The sequence below is a fragment of the Anoplopoma fimbria genome, chromosome 18, assembly GCF_027596085.1.
Source record: "Anoplopoma fimbria isolate UVic2021 breed Golden Eagle Sablefish chromosome 18, Afim_UVic_2022, whole genome shotgun sequence".
In the NCBI taxonomy this organism is placed as follows: domain Eukaryota; kingdom Metazoa; phylum Chordata; class Actinopteri; order Perciformes; family Anoplopomatidae; genus Anoplopoma; species Anoplopoma fimbria.
This window is the reverse complement of record NC_072466.1, coordinates 7,568,941-7,591,519: the sequence shown is the minus strand read 5'-3', so window position 1 is coordinate 7,591,519 and position 22,579 is coordinate 7,568,941. Positions and strand designations below refer to the sequence as shown.

Below are 22,579 nucleotides of genomic sequence, written 5' to 3'. Positions count from 1 at the left end.
AACACCCATCATGCCTTGCTGTAGTGAAAAGTAAACTGGAACAGTGGGTAAAAAGCTAAAATCTTTACACTATTTTAGCCTTGCGAGCTAAAATGTCCCCACTCGTTCCAGAGTTTACACGTCACAAAAGGACAGAATTGATGTATTAACGCCTTGTGCTTAAAATAAAACTACAGAGCTCCCTTACATTTTGCAAGCACTGAAGGAGTAAGGTTAAGCAGGGTGACTTTAAAGTAGGACAAAAACTGTTGAAGACCACATTTCAATCACATGAACAGTAAATGGCAACATAGAGTACATTTTTAAAAAGAACAGCAAAAACACCTCAGTAAAAAAAATGACAAAATCTTGAAGCACTGTGTTTACATAGTGCTACGGCTAATTTCACCCATACTGCAGTACAAACATTTTTTTTACCACCTATCTTTTTGTTGGTGTTTTCATCTGTATGGCTGGATAACAGCATCAGCTTCTAACATGGCTCTGAAATGTGGAACGAGGTGGTATTCATGTGAAAACACAGTTGCAGTTCTGGCATGTTTCCAGGGCTTGACATTTTATTGTGGCTGTATGCTATTTAACCATGATGGCTCTGCTGCTCCTGTACCTCTCAACAGTCAAATATAATAAAACACCTTGTTATTCTACGTGATTGAGAAATGAATGACTAGTGCTATATGCATGGAGTTTATGGTGCCTGTTTGCATGTTTGCGAAATAGTTACTAATGCTGTTTACATAAGTTATTCTGTGTGATGACAGTCCATGTTGAATGGGTAAAGTAGGTGGAGCTTGAGATGACGTAGTTTATGGCTGATTGATGGTTGACATCACAGCCATTATAGGCCCTTCTTAGTCGGCGCACTGAGTTTCCTCATTCCCCTTATCCTGCCCAGCAACTCACGGACAAATACCTGGAAGGAAGAGAGAAGCACACAGACATTCACACACAGACACACAAGAAAATATGCAGTCACAGTATATGTTTCTTTAAGATGCAGAAAAGTTATAACATTGGATTACTAAATGCTCCCAGTAAAGATTTCTACAATCTCTCTTCAGTTTCTATTTGATTTTGCAGAATAAACCCGCAAAAAAGTGTCCTACTTTTATTTGTGTGATGGTTTGATTGGGATTTGATCGACAGAAGTCATGTCATATATATAACTGTTGAGAACACAAGTAATTGGGTTGTCTTTTAAAGAATAGTTTGACGTTTTAGGAAATATACTTCTTAGAGATTAAGACAAAAAGATTGAGACCACTCTCATGTTTTTATGCTAAATCTACAGCTAGCAGACAGTTAGCTTAGTTTAGCATAAAACCAGAAACCAAGGGAATAACCCTGTCTTAAGGTAAAATAAATCCTCCTATTGCCACTTCTAAAGCTAACTTATTGACATGTTTAATGAAATAGACAAAACCAGACAAGCTGTTTCCCATGTTTTCCAGTCTTTATGCTAAACTAAGCTAACCCAACTGCTGGTTTTTGCCTCCAATTTAGCATTCAGACAAGTGAGTGGTATCAATCTTTCAGCAAGAAAGAGAATAAGTGTATTTCCCAAAATGTCAGTCTATTGTTTTTCTATTTAGAGAAAAATTAATTTAAAAAAAAAATAAAAAATCCAATTATGGTGGCATTGGCCTTTAAATGACAATTTAAAAAAAATGCTGATTATGAATAAACTAAGTCAGTAAGGAAGGAGGACAAAGAGAACCCACTTCTTGGCTTTAAGCTAGAGGTTGTATAGAGGTCCACAATGGTGTAACTGTGCTGGCGAATATGTCGGAATATCATCAACCTTATTATATCAGGGGTGACTCTGCTGATGACCCAGATACTGATGCCTCCCCCCCACTCTCCCTCCCTCTGTTCCTCTCCTCCTCCGCTGTCCCCTACACTCTTGTCTGTCTTTCTGCCTCTAGCTGTCTATTCACATATATTCCTCTGCATCCCTTTTGTTCCTCTCGCTTTATGATTGCTTCTATCCCTCACTTCATCTCCTGTTCTTTTCCCAGTGTACCTTTTTCCTAACAGTGCTCTCGCTCTTTCTTTCATCCTCCCTCCATCACTCCATGCCTTTTTGTCACATTTCGCTTCATTGCTTCTATCTTTCACTGTTATCCCCCAACTGATGCCATCTCTGTAGGATAGTGTTCAAAATGGCATCTGTGCTTCTCCATTCTCAAGGGATTACAATGTATTTGTGTGTGCGTCTGTGTGTGTGTGTAGGTGTGACACGTATCAGCGGCTGTCAACCTGGCTGAACACGTCTGTAGCTTTGGATACCAATGACCTTGGAGTGTTTGTCATAGTCTAACCTAATGCCACACACACACATACACACACACACACACACACACACACACACACACACACACACACACACACACACACACACACACACACACACATACACACACATACACACACTTTCACAGATGACAGATGGGGAGTCCAGTCTGGACGAGATTGCTGTGTGTAGAGGTAATGTGATTGGTCTGTGCTACCTGTAATCACCAAAATAGCTTAACCCCACCTCACCCGAACCCAAACACTTAACACCTCAACAAACACACGCACATTCACACACTCACAAACTCACACTAAACATAATCAAATCCCTTGACTAATACATAATACAAGTTTAGTGTGTATTATTTTGATATTACTTTTAGTTCTTTCAACCCTTCGTCGTAATTAGAGCCGGATGACATTGGTGACAGATAATGAATGTGTATAAATGTTACAAGATATTAATTAACCACACGTACACATGCAGGACACATTGCTTCAACATGCAGTGCTCTATACACTGCAGAACGACATATGAGCATCAATAATGTCAATCTACACACACAAGCTGCTGGGTCGATGATGTTGAGCGTTTTACTGTATGACAGACAGACACACTAAAGATACTCACCTCTGTTGGTTTGTAGCAGTCTATTAATGATTCCTGTGTAAAAAAGCAGAAATGGAAGAACTGAGTCAGATGTTGAGGGATAAGATGTTTTTAAACTTTATCTTCACAGGTCTTGGGATTTTTTATTTATTCACCAAAATAAACAGAAAACAATATATGTACAAATCCACACGCTCTGTCACTGGTTAATGAGCATGATGTCACGCTTTGGTATCAGTCTGCAATAATCAAACAAGAAGAGTGTCTTTGAATGCACCACCATTAACAGTTATAAAAAGAGAAATCCAGCATACAGTACAAAAGGCAGCGATGCAGATTTCTCCACTGACAGAACAGTGTCTCAGTAGACCAGCAACATTATGGAAAGGACCCTATAGAGGAATTAAGCATTTTCATATTCTTTTCACTTTCTTATTGTGTCTTGTGACTTATCTCCGGAAGACAGCGGTGGAAACATGAGTGAGAGTTGAGGAGAGGAGTGCCCAAGGACATCCTTTTTTAGTACAGAAAGCGTAGGCTTATTTTATATTAAAGATTTACAATGTCATATCTAAATATATTAAGCTGAATTTGACACAAACAGATGGGAATATAAGAACTAGGTTGAAAAAAAGCCTAAGTTATCTCTTAAGGCGTATTTAGATGATGTGTAGGTCGTACAAAGACACACACACACACACACACACACACACACACACACACACACACACACACACAGTCTCAGAAGTTTACCTGTAGTTTGCTGGCTCTTTCATCGTCACTGGTGACCTCCAACAGGTCATCGATGTCTATCTCTACCTCTGGCATCTCTTCCTCCTGAAACACATAAACACTCTTGTTTAAACAGTTTCTTCTCAAGAAAGCAGTGACCACCAAGAGAGATGAGGCAAAGAGGAAATTAAAATGGAAAACTAAAGACTGTGTGTTGGAATGATGTTCATAAAACACTGATGCAATGAGTTGTCATGTTTTTTCATCCCTTTAATGTTTTTTAGAAAATAAACCCAGACCAAAACCAACCCCAATTTCACACACTCTTATTTCTAGTTGCTTTATTTCACCTCTGTATTCAAAACACTGTTTCCACCATTCAGCTCCAACACATATTTGGCTATTAGGAGCAGACATCATATGGAAATGTCATTGTGCTCTGCGCTGCTGCCGGGGCTGGGCCGTTTAGTGGCTCGGTGGTTAGAGGCTGTATTCTGCACAACACCACTTCAAAGGTCCTGTGTTCCTCTGGTTTAGTTTATTTCACCACAAGGCTTGTGCAAAAGAGGCACACAGGGAGGATCAACCCTTTCCTCCCAGCTACCACTTGATGTATCTTCAAAACGCTCCCTTCTGGTAATGAAAGCCAAAGAAACCATCTGAAATTGCAGTTTCCTTGTCCAAGTGATGGCATTTACCAAATGCTCAGTGATCATGACATACTGCATGACTGCAGCAAAATGGACTTTGCTATCACTACGAAATATGTCCATATTAGATGATTCCGCACCTCAAATTTGAGTCCAATGCCAGCATTCCTTGTCATTGCAGAAAGTATTATACTCCTTCATTGTAGGAGGTAGGAGGTGAGGGTGAATGGGTGTGTAGCAAATGGGACTCTAATACCGTAGACCACCATTTGCGTCACGTTGCAGACCTGCAATTATGTTTATGAATCGTTTGATTACCCCTAACCAGAATCTTTCCCCAAAGTTTACCACCTGTTTTAGTTGCCCAAACTTAACCATACCTTATCGTTTGCCATAACGAATACCTTTCACGAGCAAGAACAAGCAAGAACTTGTTGGTAGTGAACATATTCAGGTGTTTTTTTATAGGATTGTCCAAAATGGACCTTCTTGTCTCCCTGACAATTCAGCATCTCCGTCTACTGCATCCCAGTGCAATGTTCTCATTACTAAATCATATCATCCTCCATCAGTGCAGTCAGGTTCAGATAAAGAGACATCTACAAGCTCCAATTAGTGTCATTTTGGCAGTTTTGATAATCCCACCGCTAATCAAAACCCAACTCTTCAGTTTTTCGTGGCATTCATCTCTCTCTGCTTATTGATTTGGTCGTTTAGTTGAATCATAATGGCTCACACCATTTCAAAACCCGATACAAAACCATGGTCAGCTGTTTCCTACGAACACATTCACACCAGTAAAAAGTAAATAACTGGCTGAGGATAAACAGATCGTATATTAAGGTTTTGTTGCTGTTGGTGTGTTTGAACGTTTCTCACTTCCTTGATGATCAGAAATTGATTTAATGGTTCTCTAAATAGTAAGCCATAACCTGCTACACCAAAAAACATGTGCTATTTTAGATTGTTGGGCAGCAAGCAAGAATGTAATACCTTCTTTGGTGCATGGTTGATGATCACTGGTTCCCTTTGCACAGGACACAACACTAAAACTGCTATCAGTTGTAAACCATGCCATGTATGTGTGTGTGTGTGTGTGTGTGTGTGTGTGTGTGTGTGTGTGTGTGTGTGTGTGTGTGTGTGTGTGTGTGTGTGTGTGTGTGTGTGTGTGTGTGTGTGTGTGTGTGTGTGTGTGTGTGCTCTCAGAGGACTCTTGTGATTTCGCCTAGAGCGTCGTTCAGACACAGAAGCAGAGAGGATGGAAGGACGATTTGATTTTAGCTCTCAGCATTAAAGCTCAGTCGCTGTGATTTCACTTTTTGCGTGGGTGGGTTGATGTGCACCGAATGGAGTTAGCTCAGAATTATACCTTCGAAATTACAATACCAAATGCGAGACAATTGGTAAGCGAGGTACACTATGTGCTCTATGTTTGACAGCACGACTACAAATTAATTAACTGATACAACTGGAGTTTTTTTTACTTTAATTATGAGGATGACTATTAAAACAATAGTGTATGTGCTACACAAAAGCAATAAACACAGATCCCTAATCTCAAAAATCCACTTGACATCAGTGACACTTAAACCTTGTTTGCACATATCTCATTTGCATTTGTTCACACACACACTTGACACTCATACATATCGTACACTTGCACAGAAGGCTACCCCACCTTTATCCTCGCTTCTGAGCTGTTAAGAGGCATTTACACAACCTGCATTTTAAGCATCTCGGTCTCTCTACGGTAGAGCGTCCCCGTTGACCTCTTCCTCTGAAATCCCCCCTCGTTAAGGAAACAGAAAAGGAAGGTGGAGAAATGAGAGAATGTGGCAGAACACATCAAAGCCTGTCATCTAATAGAAGAGTGTGCTGTGGAACCAGAGGACTGAGGTTATATGCAAATGTGAAACCATCAGGAGGAGTAATTTTAAACTGAGAAGAGAGATTTAATAGAAGGATTATGTTGCCATTTAAGAAGCATAATAAGGTTTTGTCTGGTTTTTTTTATTTTCATGTCAATGTGGTCCTCTTTACTGTCCTAAAAAGCCAAAGTCCATAGCTACATAATTATTTAAGATAAAGTCAATACCATGTAAAATTATCATGCCATAGAAATTTGCCATTTTTGAAGAATGACCTGTTTTCTGTATTTAAATAATCATTTTTGATGCGCAAACATCTTAGTGATTGAGTCTGTCACACCACATAAATAAGAAAGTGGCAAATTCGAATTATTATGGAGGAGAAAAAAATGTAACACCAGATAAACTAGTGCTGCTTTAAGGTAGCTTTGCCAAAAAGTAGTAATTGCTGCCTTTAAATCACACATTAAATGTAGGCAATTAAAGATAAATACATTACACTGGCTCATACAAGAAAGCTAGGGGGAAAAAACACATTTTGTCTGTAGATACTGCTTGTGAGTTGTTTGCTTTAGATATTACAGACTGCAGTATCTACAATGTTTAAGGTTTTTTATGTACAGAGCCTTGCAACCATTTTCCCGTAGATCTACAGCTTCTGTAGTTATTGTTCTCTTATACGGCAGTGTGGGTGGAGAAAATCCCCCACCATATATGTGGCTCATTAGAAAAACTCCAAAAGGCAAAGCAACAACATTCTCAATTTATGCCTTAAAAACTTGGGCAGACAAAGATGAGCGAGTTTCATTCCCTCAGGAAAGATGAAACCCATTAGAGATCCAAACAAGAATTTCAAGAACGAATCATTACGGACGGCTGCTCCTTCTTCAAAGGTCAGCTTGTTTACACCTGAGAGCAGCTACCTGCCACTTGTAAAATGTAAGCAGAGCACTGAGATCACGGCCTCGGTCATGAATGCCAAAAACAAGATGAAGTAGAGTCTCCTGCCTGCATTCTGTGGTTTGCTGGTTCCTATAGGCTACAGAGAAAAGATTTAACCTAATAATAGAGATGAAAAAGTGAATCTATCTATCGATAGTAAGGTGGTTATCACTCAGTCTGACTGCTGTGTGTGTGTGTGTGTGTGTGTGTGTGTGTGTGTGTGTGTGTGTGTGTGTGTGTGTGTGTGTGTGTGTGTGTGTGTGTGTGTGTGTGTGTGTGTGTGTGTGTGTGTGTCTGTGTCTGAAGATTCCACTTGTCAGCAGGCAGTCTGTCACCCTCTGTCACTGTGATTGGTGATGACCAGGGAAAGCATGGCCTGAGTGTTTGAAGCATGACTGCAGGCAATAGCCAACGACGTGCAAATCTTCACACACACACACACACACACACACAAACACACAGGTACACACAGTTTTTTGCCACCATCCATCAGATAAACTCTCACCACAGAGCTGTGTCTCTCTCTGTAGAGCTTGTGAGAAAGTACCTAATTGTGTTAAATTCACCGCGTGCAATGACAAAATGGAAACACTTGCACACTTAACATGCAGATAAACACTGACGTTGTTGCTGTCCTGCTGGTGATTGAGAGTCTGAAATAGTTGAGGTCACACCCAATGACCCAGGGGAAAGTAATTTTCCATCTTGGCAGCAGTTGAAGGGTGACAAAATGACAGTGCACGATGCCAGGAGACATAAACGGACAGGCAAAACACACACATACACACACTCAGAGGAATACTTAGACACAGGGCCAAAACAATATATCTGATTTTGCGCTGATTTTAAAAGACAGTACATAGTTTAAAAACACGTTTAAAAAGCAAATCAGCTAATACAGAACCTCATCCTTTAAAAAATAAATATTTAATGGGAGATACAGCTTGGTATTCTTACACCGTGTGCAGAGATGAAGAAACAACCTCAGTATCATCATCAGTGTGCCTCAAAGCTGTTGAGGTTGTCAGTCAAACTACATTCAAATTCTTTCTGTGTTTTGAGTATGTCTGACATTCACAAGACAAATAAATTATACATTTAAATGTCATGAAAAATGACTTTGTTCCTGAGTGTGGTGTTACGGGATATTCACAGGTAGAAAAAATTTGAAAAATTGTGGAGAATCACACATTTTTTTTTACAAATGCATGACAAAAAATGTTTTGCCTGATGTGAGTGAAGTTTTAATATTAGAAATTGTTACCTTTCTGTGCATATTACATGTTTTATGTTAGCAGAAAAGTGTGATCTATGTTTTAAGTGCCAAAAAAAAGGGCACTGGCAACATTATGTATAGATTACAATGTGATAGTGTTAAATTGGGCATGGGATTAAGAATTAGTGTTTGTGTATGCATGTAGAAGCACCATGTGTGGCAGAATGAGAGCAAATTTGTGTGTTTGCATATAGAAGAAAGACATAGTGATGAAAACAGGAAAAGAGTCAGTTTGCATCTTATGTGTAGACGACAGTGTGCAAGCGAGATAACAAGGAGCAAAGTGTTTGTTGTGATGAAGGCAACTTTGAGTCGATTTTGTGTGAGAGCCAGCGAGCAGGAAGAGAGCGAGAAAGGCCCGCCAGTGTGTTTGTTTTTCTGTTTGTGCAGAGAAAGTGTGTGCCATGTGTGTCAGACTTGTTTTCACCAACAGCTAAGCAGCCGGCAGCGTTTTCAGTCTGGTTCGTCTGCAATGAGGTGAATCAAATATAATGTAAGCGGCCCGACCCCGTGACTCACCGCAAACTCTTTTCAGACTCTAGTCAAAAACACTCTCCGTGAACAAAGAGTCAAACTCCCTGTCACAGGGAATCTCTCCACTCGGCCAAGTGATTCATGATTATTCCTATTCATAGCATACTTACGTGAACTAGAACTACCAGTTGTATTGAACACAGGCTAAGACTTCTTGATGCGATAATTGCTAATGCCAGTAATAAAGAAATATAATTATGTAAGTGGGGGCAATATAATATATAATATAATATATTATATTTGTGCATGCAGAGGTCCACAATCTACCAATAATGATTAGATAATGGCTGGGTGGCTAGCTGCTAACTTGTGATTGAAATGTCACAGTAGAACTTTTGTATCACCTCAGAAATAAAGTCAGTTTGGTAGACTAGCTAGCCTCTGAAGAAATTCACCAAAGAAAAAGCAAACAACCCAACTGTCCCTGAAGAAATAGTACAGTTCTACGGCAAAAGAAGCAAAAATAGAACAAGTAAACTGACCTGCAACGTTATATTTCCAACTCTAATTATTTTTCACCAAGCTGTGTTTAAAATTAAATCAATAAAAAATACAAAAATGTAAAAAACTAATTGTGAGAAAGCCAAACTCCTTTAAAAATAATTAGGGCTGAGTGATGTGGAGAAAATCAAATATTACTATATTTTTGACCAAATACCTTGATAATGATATTGGGATTTTAGGGTTGACCATTTGTGCTTTTACAAAATATTTACACAATGACATTTTTGATAAAAAGGCTAATCATCCAGGCAAATAAAAGAACAGCTTACAGTCTTGTAATTACAGAAAATGACATAACTGTACTGTAACGTAGCCTCTCAAACCAGGAAAAGACACTTATGCTATGTTATGATAATACGATATCATAAATCAAAGATGGTATCTAGTCTCATATCACAATATCGATTATATATGTATATGGCCCAGACCTCGTTAATAAACCTCAACTCTGGTTGATGGAAGTAAACCTGCCAACTTTTTGACATTATGATGCCATAAAAATGTGCAAAGTAAAATTAGCAAGAACAACTAAACAGAAGTAAAAGCTGAGGCCACAGCCAGTGTGTTCCATATAAGACAACACGGTAATAATAGTTTGTAGCGCTGGAAGTAAACATGATTAGCTTGTTAGCGGTGGTGCTAGGTCCGCTACCTCTCCTTGCAGGAATGACAAGTTTTGCTTTTAGGTCAGAAGTGTGACGTTTGAAGAGTATATTATAAAGAGAGATATTATATAATTTATTATTTTAGCACTATAGCAAAACTTCAGCCCAGGCAGTTGCAGAGTGGGGTGTTACTGTAGCTGGAAGACTTTGTCAGGACAATCATGGTAGCTGTCAGGTACAGATGCGGAAAATGGAGGCTTAGCAGTCGAAACCGCTCTCTATCAGTTGTCATTTTCTCTCAGGGCATTTTCAGTGTGTGTGTGTGTGTGTGTGTGTGTGTGTGTGTGTGTGTGTGTGTGTGTGTGTGTGTGTGTGTGTGTGTGTGTGTGTGTGTGTGAGTGTGAGAAAGAGTGTCAAACAGACACTGCGTGGTTATGTTATGTTCCAGTGGTGCAAAGAGAACAGGAACGTTCAGTCTCTACCGGTAATTGTCGTGGCTCCGTAAGACACACTCAGAATGTGACCGACATAACTTAGATAATATTGAGCACACACACGCTTACACCAGCTCTGTATGCAAGTGAGTGATAAATATTATAGAACAAGAGTTCATAAGGGAAATATCCAGGCATGTTTATTAGACTTTGTGAGACCATGCAGAGATGGGATTAGGCCTATTAGAGACTCTTCCCACGAAAGGGAAGTGAACAGAAATGGAGACAGTTATGCATGAGAGTAGGAATTAGAATAAATTAGGATGCAGGTAGATGGGGGATGCACAGATAAATTGGTCACTGTGATGACGAGGCAGAGGAGGATTGTGTAACACAGTAAAAGCTCACAACTCAGCTTTCTTTCAAAGGGATGAATTCATCTGAGGAGTCCGTGTGAGCTGAAGGAGAGAGAGAAACTACTGCATGTTGGAGAATGAAGGGTGATGGATGGGACAAGTAAAAAAATACTTTGAGGTTTGCAAACAAAGTATAAAAGAATGTATTATGGTACATACTACATAGTATATTGTGATACCCCTACTTGGAACAGTAATGTGTAATGGTTGAAAGAAGTGTTTCGACTATTCAGCCATTTCCCCCTTCCTCCCTCCCTCCCTCGTCTTCGAGCACCTCCCTCCTCCCCCCTCCGGCGATGCAATTTGCTGAAACCATACAGCGCGGATGATGTGACTTCACTGGATAAAGTTAGCTGCTGCAGCAAAAAGCTCTTTCCCACGCTGATTCAGCTGTACTCTAGAGGACATTGTATATCAGAGAGGGAGAACCGGTAGAAAAAGAGGGTTTGGGAGGGAGGAATTAATCCTCAAAGGAGAATCCCAGTGGAAAAGTAACAATGAGTCTGCATGCTGAATTTTGGGACATAATCGTGATGTAAATGTCTTAATCCTTAATTCACTGCTCATTGTGGTGGTTGCTTCTCGACAAAAAGGGGTTGTAGTCCTGATGTCATTTGGTATGCAACCATGTCCAGATTTTGCAGCCGTCATTTTGCACACCAGATCATTTTCTGGATAGAGAGCCACAAACTAAGACGTATAGAGTCAGGACATCAACCGGTAGAAGGCAGTCCCACCAGAGATAACTACAGTGTACTTTTTGAAGCTACGCTCTTCCTCTGAAGTGCTTGACGGATGCATTGGGACCCCCGACACCTTTCCGACATCCACACCCACTTCATGCTGTGGTTGGCCAGCTGTTCAGAGGTGGGAAACTCATCTATTTCTTTTGTTTCATTTGTTACACAACTATATGTGTCACTTTTGACACTATGAATACCTTCCATGAGAAACGTTGTCCCATATTTAAACAATACTGAACAGAGTGAATATCATGAACTTTATTGCTATAAAAGACAACATCGTCTGCAAACAGCAGAGTTGCCACTTAAATTCTAGTCACTTAACTGAGGACTCTCCCAGACCTCAGAAGCTGCTTGAAATGAATAAACAGAAGTTTTGACGCCTCCTTATTGGCATTACATATCCACATTGAACTACTCTTTTAGCAGCCACTGACGCACACATACTGTGTTATGCTACCACTGCACAAGGTCAAAATCCCTAAAAAAGTCTTGAATTAAAGCCCAGACAAAGTATTGTTGTGGATTCAACCATGAAACTGTCAGCATGTGACTCTATTTCACAGTATTGTGATTTGTGGTTAATTTGACTGTGTTTACCAGGCACACTGCTCCTCCCCGAGGCTAATTCATTGACAACTGGGACCGATTTGGACTTTTGCTCTCGGTTCCATAGAAAAAAGGCTTCCAGCCAAACTGGACTTAAAAAACGTCAATAGCACCAGGGTCATACACTGTCAGCCAGTCAAATTAATGGATTTATTCAAATTCAGAGGAAATTAGAAAACCCTTTGTTGTGAGGACATAGAGTGAAAGCACAATAAAGAAGTGATAAACCAACTTGAACTTACCAAGTTTCTTTGTACACATTTAATAGAGAAGAGATCTTCCTTGCTGATTGGATCATTACCAAAGCTGCCGAATGTGCACAGTCATTCTGCACATGCAAAGGTAGACTTACAAGTAAACGACACACCACCCACGAACACACCCAACTGACTTTGAAAGTCAAAACAATAATCTTCGTTCTCTCCATCTTTCCCTCAGTCTCCCTCTCACCGACATGTGTGAATGACGACAGTGTTTTTGCATCTTTTCGCCGTGCCAACCACAGAGAGTGAGTCAGTGTCAGTTTATAAATTTGTGTCGGCCTGCTGACAATGAAGCCTGTGATTAACTGGATCATCTTGGGATGGGAGGGGATGTCATAAAAAGACAAGAAAGTCAGTGTGAGAGTGTGAAATTTCAACATCTCTTACCTTTGGTGTCTGTGGCTTTCTATTTTTGCAACATTGGTTGCACAATTTGTTTCTGGCATGTCACTCTACTATGATAGCCAATTACACATGCCATTTAAAGTAATAATGTTTTATTGCCACACCACTTTGTCTTGGGAATCGATGGCTAAATTTGCAAGACCTATAATTCAAGTTGATAACCTGCAGACATTTAGCTCTTTCCAGATCATTACATTTTTCACCCTATCAATCTTTATTTTCCCTTTTATGCAGCTGGCAGACTGATATGCCTCCCTGGGGTTTGTGGAAACATCTCAAACCAATATGACAGCATTGTAGTATCACTGCTAAACCGTTAAACACAGCATACCGGGTTAATAGAGTGGGAAATCATGAAGGACAGGGAGAAAATGGAAGAAGAAAGATGTAGGCTGGCGGCAAGAAGAAAAAAATATGACGAAAACTTGCTCATTTCAACATTTTTATCATCATTTTATCATCATTACATTTCGGGATGATGTTTAGTACTCCATTCTGTGGTGAGGTTATCACACTCTGGATGTAGCAATTAAACCTTTTCGCACACTTTGAAGGCATAAGTGATTAACGGTGTCAACTACAGACATAAAGTGGCTAATCTACATGTATGCGAAAGCCACCGGGATGACAGCAGAACAAAACGCTCAAGGGGAGAATCACTGAGAGGAGGACGAGGAGGAGGATACGAAAACAACCAAAATAACAGGTGGGTGGGTGTCCCAGTGGGTAAGTTGAAACGGGAGAGAAGGAAAACAGTAGAGACTGACAGCAGGATGAAACACGTATGTAAAAAAAAAAAAGGGGAACAATCACATTGTAACCTTTACAAATAGATATTTGACACCTTTCTGCCGTTTATAACTGTTTCAACAGCTGGTGGCTATCTGCTTGCTAAGAGGCCGTCTTGTCAACACCTCTGATTTGTTTAGCAGCAGATGCATGAAGCTGCAGGTGCTACGTGAAATGTGTCAACACATGTTCTAACACGGACTAAGCTAAGCGAGCATCTATTTTTGTACACACAGTTTAAACGGCGGGGGAGGTAAATGTCTGACCCTCCCTAGCAGAGATAACCAAACTCAACGGTGACCTTCCAAGCAAGATCCATAAACAGATCAGGGTCGGCCATTAAAACAACCATCTGATTGACCAAATCTCCCAGTGGGTGGATCTGTCAGCCTGGCTGTAATGTCATTAATGGTGGCCATTCTGGATCCAAGTTTGACGCGCATGCAAGTATGTTTCTTCCTCTCCTTCTGTTTAATTCCCATACATTCTCATTTCTCATTCCATTTGCTCCTTTCCTTATGATCTTTTTATACAATTTTGACCCTTAGGTGATTAACTATAATGGGGATTTTTTCATAAATAATGAGGCAATCAATCTTATTTCAGTGAGATGTATTCAATTGGTCACTGAATTAAACATCCATCAAGTAACAGAGGTGATGGATGCATATTTGAATGGGCTAATGAAGGGGGAAATAATGAAGACACCCCATAAACCTGCAGCATAACAGTAGCGTACACCTCTATGTCTAGAGTATGTGTACAATGCAGTAACTTAAATGGTAACTCAATGCCTTTGTGTGTCAATATGTGTGTGTTTATCCCCGGTGTGCTATTCCTAAACTTATTGAACACTGCTAATGACTTGGCTTGAGTTGCACTGTTTACTCCTCTGCTTCCAAATGAGGTTCACCTGATACGCGGCCGTCCTCCTTCCCAGCAAGATAAACATGAAAGGCGAGCAAAGGGACAAGGTCATAGGACAAACGAGGGGGGAGGAGAGGTGAGTGATACAGACAGAAAGAGATGATGGGGGGGGGGGGGTTTCAACCTAGATGTCAGTGTTGAACCACACGCACATTCCTTTGTCCAGATCACACGCACACACACACACACACACAAACACACTGCCTTGAGACAGCCCTCCTACACAAAACGGTATGAAAACTAACCAACCCCCCATATTGTGAAGATGATCCAGAGAGAAAGAGAGCATCAGACATAAGACTTTGTATTATCCAGGAGAAGATGCTCCATCTCTTAGTTTATCTTGCTCCATTTGGTCCAGATATGCACATTGACCTATGTGTGTGTGTGTGTGTGTGTTTGTTACAAATGGAAACAAGGGCTCGTGCTCATCCATTCATGGAAAACTACCCCTGACCGCTCGCCACCCCATATCTGCCAAAGAGCAGCGGAATATCATCAACCCAAAAAATGCACGTATACGACCTCCAATACACACGTCGATAAAAAACCCATAGACACAAACACACACACGCACACACACACAAAGCCAGAGGGGCAGAGCGCTGTATGTCGCCAGTGTCTCTGCTCGTACACATGAATAAGCTTCATTGAGTGGGGCTCTATTGATGCAGAGCCATGAAAAAGTAGGGCATCACAGAGTCCCTCATTCTGCAGCATGCACCCCAACAACACACACACACACACACACTCAAGAAACTGCAGAGTCAGATGTACCGCTCTGTTTTTCTCTCTCTCACACACACACTCACACAGACAGAGTACGGTCTTTTTTTCTCAATAACCTCCATTGATTGTATTGAGGTGCTCTCAGACGGACATCACTGTGGCAACCAATCTGCCTTTCTAATCACCAAGACTTGACCTCGGCCTTAATCGGCCCTCCAATACGGTCTAGTCTGGTCGCTCACAGTGGGCTACTGAATGAGTGAGTGGGCTAGCTTTTTGTCAACACATGCTTCCAAGAACAAGGGCTAGAAGCTTAAAGGATTTTTCTTTTTGTTTTTATAGATTTGAACCTCAATATGAAATCAAGATTAGAGCTGAAAAAAATAGTTTGAAATAGATTATGATTTTAAAACAGAAACGCCAAACATTCTTGGATTCCAGGCTCTCAAATATGAGGATTTGCTGCTTTTCTTTTTATTGTGTGATCATTTTGGACTGTTGTTTGGACAATTAAATGATATCCCCTTTAGCTTCAAGCGATCTTAATAGGCATGTTGCACTTATTTTCTTGCATTTCTTAGACATTCATCAATGAATTATTAATAAGTACCAAAAAATAATCTGCCCTTATCGAGATATAGATCGATTCACTGCTGTTTTACATCAATGATGGACAGTAGCCAAACAGCTAGGTATTTATACAACAGTGTTTATGATTATTACTCTAAATTATATTTTTTGGACAAAAACATAACCAGTGAGGAGAAGTACTGACTGTAAAGGAGTTTGAGGGAGAAAAAACTGCTGCACCACATTTAAAGTGCACTGCAAATGGTAGCAATGGCTTTGTCAGACAACAACAGAACAGAAAATGAAAAGAAGATAATAATATGAAGTATTTCAGGGCTGCACTGTATTAAGAGCTGCACTGGGAGCACTCGGGTCTCCGCCATCTCTCTCCTCTCTCCTCTCTGTCCTTTTGAACAGCGAAATGAACAGAGGCAACATATCCCAGAGGAGCAGAGGGGATTCATCTCTGACAGAATTCACCTTCTGTTATCCTATCGCCCAGAGAGAGGAAGAGGTGGGACCGAGCCTCAAGGCAAATTAAAACCAAAGTCGGGCCAAAATATTTCAATAAAAGATACTGAATGAGGAAATAATACATTTCTTAAGTAAATGTCACATTCAGCAGAAATATGTCAAGGTTAAAGAAATAGATTGACATTTTGTGAGACTGTCTTTTCTTGCAGAGATTTCAATGTGAAGTCTTGATACCGCTGGCATGCCTGTAATATGAAGCTAGGTCAAGCTGAGAGTTAGCTTAGCTTAGCATAAAGAATGAAAACCAACTGGAAACGTTGGCTCTGGCGCTGCACTTAAGTCTTTGTATGAATTAAACAAAAAAAAGCATATGGTTTGCATGAATCATTTTTATCAACTTGTATATGTTGAATGGAGTACAGCCACTGATGTAACCTGCTAAATATGTCTGCAATTATATCTTGGGGCTTTTAGGATCTATTTATAGGGACCTACTTTATTTTATGCATGTGGTCTTGATAGGGTAGAGGCAAATTTGATTATTGTTATCTAAAATATCTATTTATTGATGAAATGTTTGCCGGTTGGAATCTTGTGTGGCCTTGCTGTATTTATTATGGAGATTTGTATTTATTTATTAATGCTGATTTTTCATTTTTATAAGCAAATGACCATTTAATGTAAGCTATTTCTGGGCATATTTTGTATTTTTACAAAACTGGGTTCTCTAGCTCCATATATGATATTAGTGATGCCATAGAGTTTGGTCTTCATACCTTCCTTTTAATGTGAGGTATGAAATGGGAGATTAGTTGCAGCCAGTTCCTATTTATGACGGCTTCTCGTTGTTACATTTGCCTGATGAAGGTCTAGTTCAAATATAACCCAAATAAATGTACTTTTGCAAGTTAGACAGTGTGCAGGATTTTGTTTGCCAGGCTGATTTTGTTACCATTAGACAGAGCAGCTGTACCTTTGCAAGTCTTTATGCTATGCTAAGCTAAGCTAACGGATACTGGCTGTAGTTTAATATTAGGCGCACAAACATGCGAGTGGTATCAATCAAGTCTTGGAAACAAATATATATCTTTTTAAATGTCACTTTTCCTTTTAAGTTGATATATTTGTAGGGAATAACATATTTAGTTACTTTTAGCTCATGTCGATGCCTTAAATCATCTGGCTTTTCTTGGACTTGCCAATATCGTTTCAGATTACTTTCTGTCTTTGCTTGTCCTGGTTTTTTTTAACCTACGACCTGAGATATCTTTTGGACAGGACAAATGCTCCCCTACCTTTTATTGAAACAAAATCCAATTTCATCTGAGTTAACCCTCACCTTCAGCATCAGCACACAACCCCAAAAACCACACACACACACGGACACACACACGGACACACACACACACACACACACTCTGTGACGCTCTCTCGTATCAGGTTTTCTTATGAAACTGATACATGGGCTGACCTTTATGCCAGACCAGAACCGCAAAACCATCAGTCTCTCCCTCTCTCTATCACACACACACATCGTTAACACACAAAATAAATACACCCCCGCGTCTATCTTAGGTCTGGACATGGAGGTGTTAACGGGTGTGAAGGGAGTGTGACTTCCTGTTTACAGTCAAGTGACCAAACATCATGAGTAAAGCAGTGAAGTCCAGCTGCTCAAACACTGCCGTCATGTATCTATTCATGGACGAACAGATGAAAGCAAGCCCTAACAATGCGCCACGATGACAACATGTCAAAATAATGATGTACTGGTTTCATTCCCTTCTGTCCTCTGAAATACTGCCAGCTTCCATGTATTTCTACCATCAGTCAGCACTGTGCTTATTGCAGCAGCCAGCATGATATGAGACCGGCAACAATGCCAGAGAGCCAGGGGATTATCAGGTGATATTATCCCATTTGCTGTGTGAAAGACATAATATGAGGAGGTGGCAGACTGCTGGGAACATCTATACTGAAATCCAGATTGAAGTCAGGGGAAAAGAGACATTTGCAGACAAGAGAGGAGTCTTTTTCAACACTAATGCTACAATAGTGAAGGAAAAGATTGATTTCCATATTGAAATCACAGCAGAGACTGACTGCAGAACTCTGACAAAACTGTGATTTGTTGCAGTGTTTTGACTATTGAGCTATCTTTATATATATATATTTATATATATATATATATATATATATATATATATATTATATATATATATGCATTTGCATTCAACATATCACAGGCTACCAGCCATTGGAAGGGAAAGGCAAATGTTGCTCGTCTAAGATGCACGCTGTGGAGGGTGCACTCCAACCCTCAGCTAAAAAACATCAAATAGATCAGTGGATCCACGCGGGGAAGCATCGTACGACTTGTAGATCAAGCGCACCTGCTGACGGCAGACTGACACGCAGCCGAAAGCTCATCCGGCTTTGAAATGTAAACCAGTCCACACTCAGACAGGCTATGCAGCTCTGTGCAACTTAAGTGAGAACCACAGCGGGGCTATAAAAGAGAGGAGGAAGCTTGCAAACAAGATGACAGCCGTGAAAAAACAGCAGCTTCGGGGTGATAGATGGCTACAAAAAGATTAACTTTCGGTGATGTTTAGGTAGATGGAAGCAGTTTGGAGCTGCAGGGAAATCCTAAATGGCTTTCCACACATGCGGAGAGCCTATTTGCCTTCAGTATGGGGGAGCTTATTTGCATTGCAATACTCTGTCAGCAGACAAACTACTCAGACAGACAATAACGCTTTAAATGTTGACATTCTGTGTCCTGCTGTGATTTATGCAGGTGTCTCCCTTCCGCACATGCGCACAAACTGCAATCGATCTTATTAATAGTTAAGAGATGCATCGCAAAAAATGAATACCCTCATGCACCTTCTGCTTCTTATTTAAACGTGTACAGTGTAGTCTGGCATTTTCATATGTGCAGGCACGAGTGGATGCACGCTCACACTGCCTGTTCCATCTCTGATTGGCTGAGTCTGAGGTGACAGACTAACTGTATGCCGGCAGTGTGTGTGTGTGTGTGTGTGTGTGTGTGTGTGTGTGTGTGTGTGTGTGTGTGTGTGTGTGTGTGTGTGTGTGTGTGCATACAGTATGTGCAGACCCTCTGTTGCGAGGAAGGGGGTCAGAGCCAGAGGAGGTGATTGGCTGCTGAGGAGAGTCACAGCATCAGCACATCCTTAACCCACTGCCCTTCTTTCCTCTCCTTCTCCCACCCCCCCCACACACACACACACACACACACACACACACACACACACACACACACACACACACACACACACACATGCTCTCCCAGCATACTGTGGGGCTAACACACACATGCACTTACACATCACCTATAGAATCTCTCTCTGCACCCCCATCTCCCTCCCCCTCTCTCTCCAAACTCTCTCCCTCCCTCCCCCCTCCTAACCCCGTTAACCCCGTTAAAGAACGCGAATATCGTCTGGGGACAAATCATGGTTCGAAAGGTGAAATAGTTTGAAAAGGTCAGAAATCTGCATCAAAAAAAATTAAATTAGAATTAATTCCAAGCGTCGCTTCACACAAACAGGGAACCTCAAACACTACCATGGTCCCTGAACATGCCTTTTGCTCTCGAGGACAACCACATTTAGAAACGGAATACCAGCAGCAGAGAATAAAATGACTGCAGAATGCATTTTTCTCAATCTACACCTTGGAACATAATTGCAATAAGGACACATCCGTTAAGGTCGAGGCGACTGGTGCGTAAAATGCGCAGCCGTGCGGTTTCTCTCTCCTCATTCTCCATCACTGTCTCCCCCTCAACGACAGAGAGGAGGGGAGGCATTGTGTCAAAGTCAAGAGTGTGAAGAGGAAACATTGTTAAAGCAGACAGCTTCTGTGTCTCTTTGACGCCCCTGCTATTCTCGCCTCAGCCGTGAGCCAGCAGGTATCAGTGTTGCAGAGGACAAAGAGACATCAATAAACCCAAAGACACGGACTGTTTAATGGAGGATGAAAGGGGTTCGCTGTAAAATATGGCCGGGGGGGGGGCTTTTTTTTTTTTTTTTTTTTTTTTTTTTGTATGACTCCTTTGCAAAGACAGGGGGGATCACAGATGAGCTGCAGTTTGATGAACTGATCCAGATAATGCAACTCAATGTATACAGCATGCGTAAACTAGGCCAAATTAATGACATTAAGTGAGTTTAAATTGAATATGAGGTTGAGATTAAGCCATAAACCCATCACGTTAATGAATCAGGTATCATCCACCTGTCTCCAGACCTCCATATGGTTTTGAAGGTGTCGGTGCCAAGTGCTCACACCGACCCATATGTGATGTTAAGTATGTAATGATCCTCTCACCTCGCAGTCATACAACTCGCTGAGCTGCTCGATGATCCACTCCTCCAGGACGAGTCTTTTCCGCAGCTCCTTCCTGTCGTACTTGACCGTCACTTTGCCCTGTCTCTTCTGGACCGGGTCGTCGCCGGCGGTGATGGGGCCGGACCCGACGCAGCCAACTCCGGGTGCGCCTTGGAAGAAGACGCGGCTGCCGGCGGTCGGCAGCGGGGCGCTGGTCTCGGTGCTGGCGGCCGACATTGCGGGATTGTTTTTTTTTTGGATTTATTCTTTTTTAAAGAAATATTTTGGATGTTTTGAGTGTGTGACGGCTGTGCTGAGGGGAGACTGAGAGCTGCACAGCAGACAGGAGAATGGTGGGGAGCTTTTAAACAGCTGCTATTTAAAGCGCAGCGCCGGAGACAGCGAGGGGGCGGAGCGCACGCTGCAAGAAATGAGATGAGTTTTTTTTTTTTTTTTTTTTTGTCTTGTCTTGTGTTAAAATTAAGATCTATTTCCACAAAAAAAAAAAAAAAAAAAAGAAAAAAAATCTTCTACTGTGGAGTGGCCTGAAATGACACGTAAGAGGACAAGCAGCCTAATTATAAAACAAAGGAAGGACATCATCGTCCCTGTAATGCTCGGTTTTATGTTCGGTTTTAATAGATATTCTTAGATTTCATTATGATTAAATTAATTAATTAATTTAAATTTTTATTTTATTTTTTGTTTGTTTTTAGTGTTTTATTATTATATTTGATTATTGTGATTGTTCTACCCTGTGCAGCACCTTGAGATTTCTTTGTATTTTAAAGTGTGCTATATAAATAAAATCCATTATTATTATTATTATTATTATTATTATAATGCACACATGTGTAGAGCAATGTTTTAAACATCTGAAATGACTTCAAAAGATGACATTAGCAGTTTCTTAAGCTTGTTTAAGAAAGTAAAAATATAGTTTAAAGACTGACAAAATAATGTCTTAAGGTGGGTATTTTTTTTTTTAAGTGCACTAGCCAAATGCCCTCAGTGGTGCTTGTCTGAGCACCAGCGCGCACTGGAGAGCTTCAGCAGAGAAGGTCTTTCCCATTCCTGGCCAAGCTCTTCTGCCACTTCGTGTTATCATTCATTGATTTAAAAAAAAACAAAAAACTTCTAATGTGTTTTTATGTTTGTGTGAATTACATGCAGAAAAAGGCTGATGTTTTACACCTGATCCTGGATCACCATGCAGCATGTTTTTTTTTTTTTTTTTTTTTTTTAAATGAGATCATTCTGTTGCCAAAGATTTCAAACCCTGGCATGGGGAGAGATATTTGCGACACCTGCTGGATTTTCCACATAAATGCTGTGTGAAAATCATCAGCATATTCTGATCATATGGATACAGTTTTTATTACATATAAAATACTGGTTATTTCACTTTAATCAATATGTTACATCGACATAATTGGCTCAATCTGTGGTGCATGTCCTTCTCTCGTGCATGTGGCTGCACTGGTTACATGTTAGGGGTGAATAGTCAAATAACCTACTTTTATGATAAGATGCCAGTCTTTGGTGATTGGTTTCCTTACTTAAATATTATAATTATAATAATTTTGATATATTCAATTCCTGTATATAATTCACGTTTGGTGGAGTGTATACATTTTAAAAATGGACAAAGGTATTTTCTGTGAACATCCAGTCCGAATTTAGTGACATTCTGATCATTTTTGTCCAGAGATGCATGTGGAATAAGGCAGACTCTTTCCTATTTGGAGTAGTCTACGTTTCTCTATTTTTCGGTTCCGGGGAGGATCCAAACACCAGTGAAATAAACAAAAAAATCTCCAGTAGAGTATTTATATTCTTCCGGCTGCT

General features: G+C 40.5%; 1 protein-coding gene across 1 annotated transcript; it reads right to left on the bottom strand.

Annotated features, from left to right (window-relative positions):
* Positions 1 to 838: 838 nt before the first annotated feature.
* On the bottom strand, positions 839 to 20,968 carry ppp1r14c (protein phosphatase 1, regulatory (inhibitor) subunit 14C). The gene is made up of 4 exons (XM_054619019.1): positions 20,732 to 20,968; positions 3,659 to 3,742; positions 2,927 to 2,959; positions 839 to 913 (listed from the first exon to the last, which is right to left on the bottom strand). The coding sequence occupies exons 1-4, from the start codon at positions 20,966 to 20,968 to the stop codon at positions 839 to 841; spliced, it is 429 nt and encodes a 142-aa protein (XP_054474994.1).
* Positions 20,969 to 22,579: the final 1,611 nt, after the last annotated feature.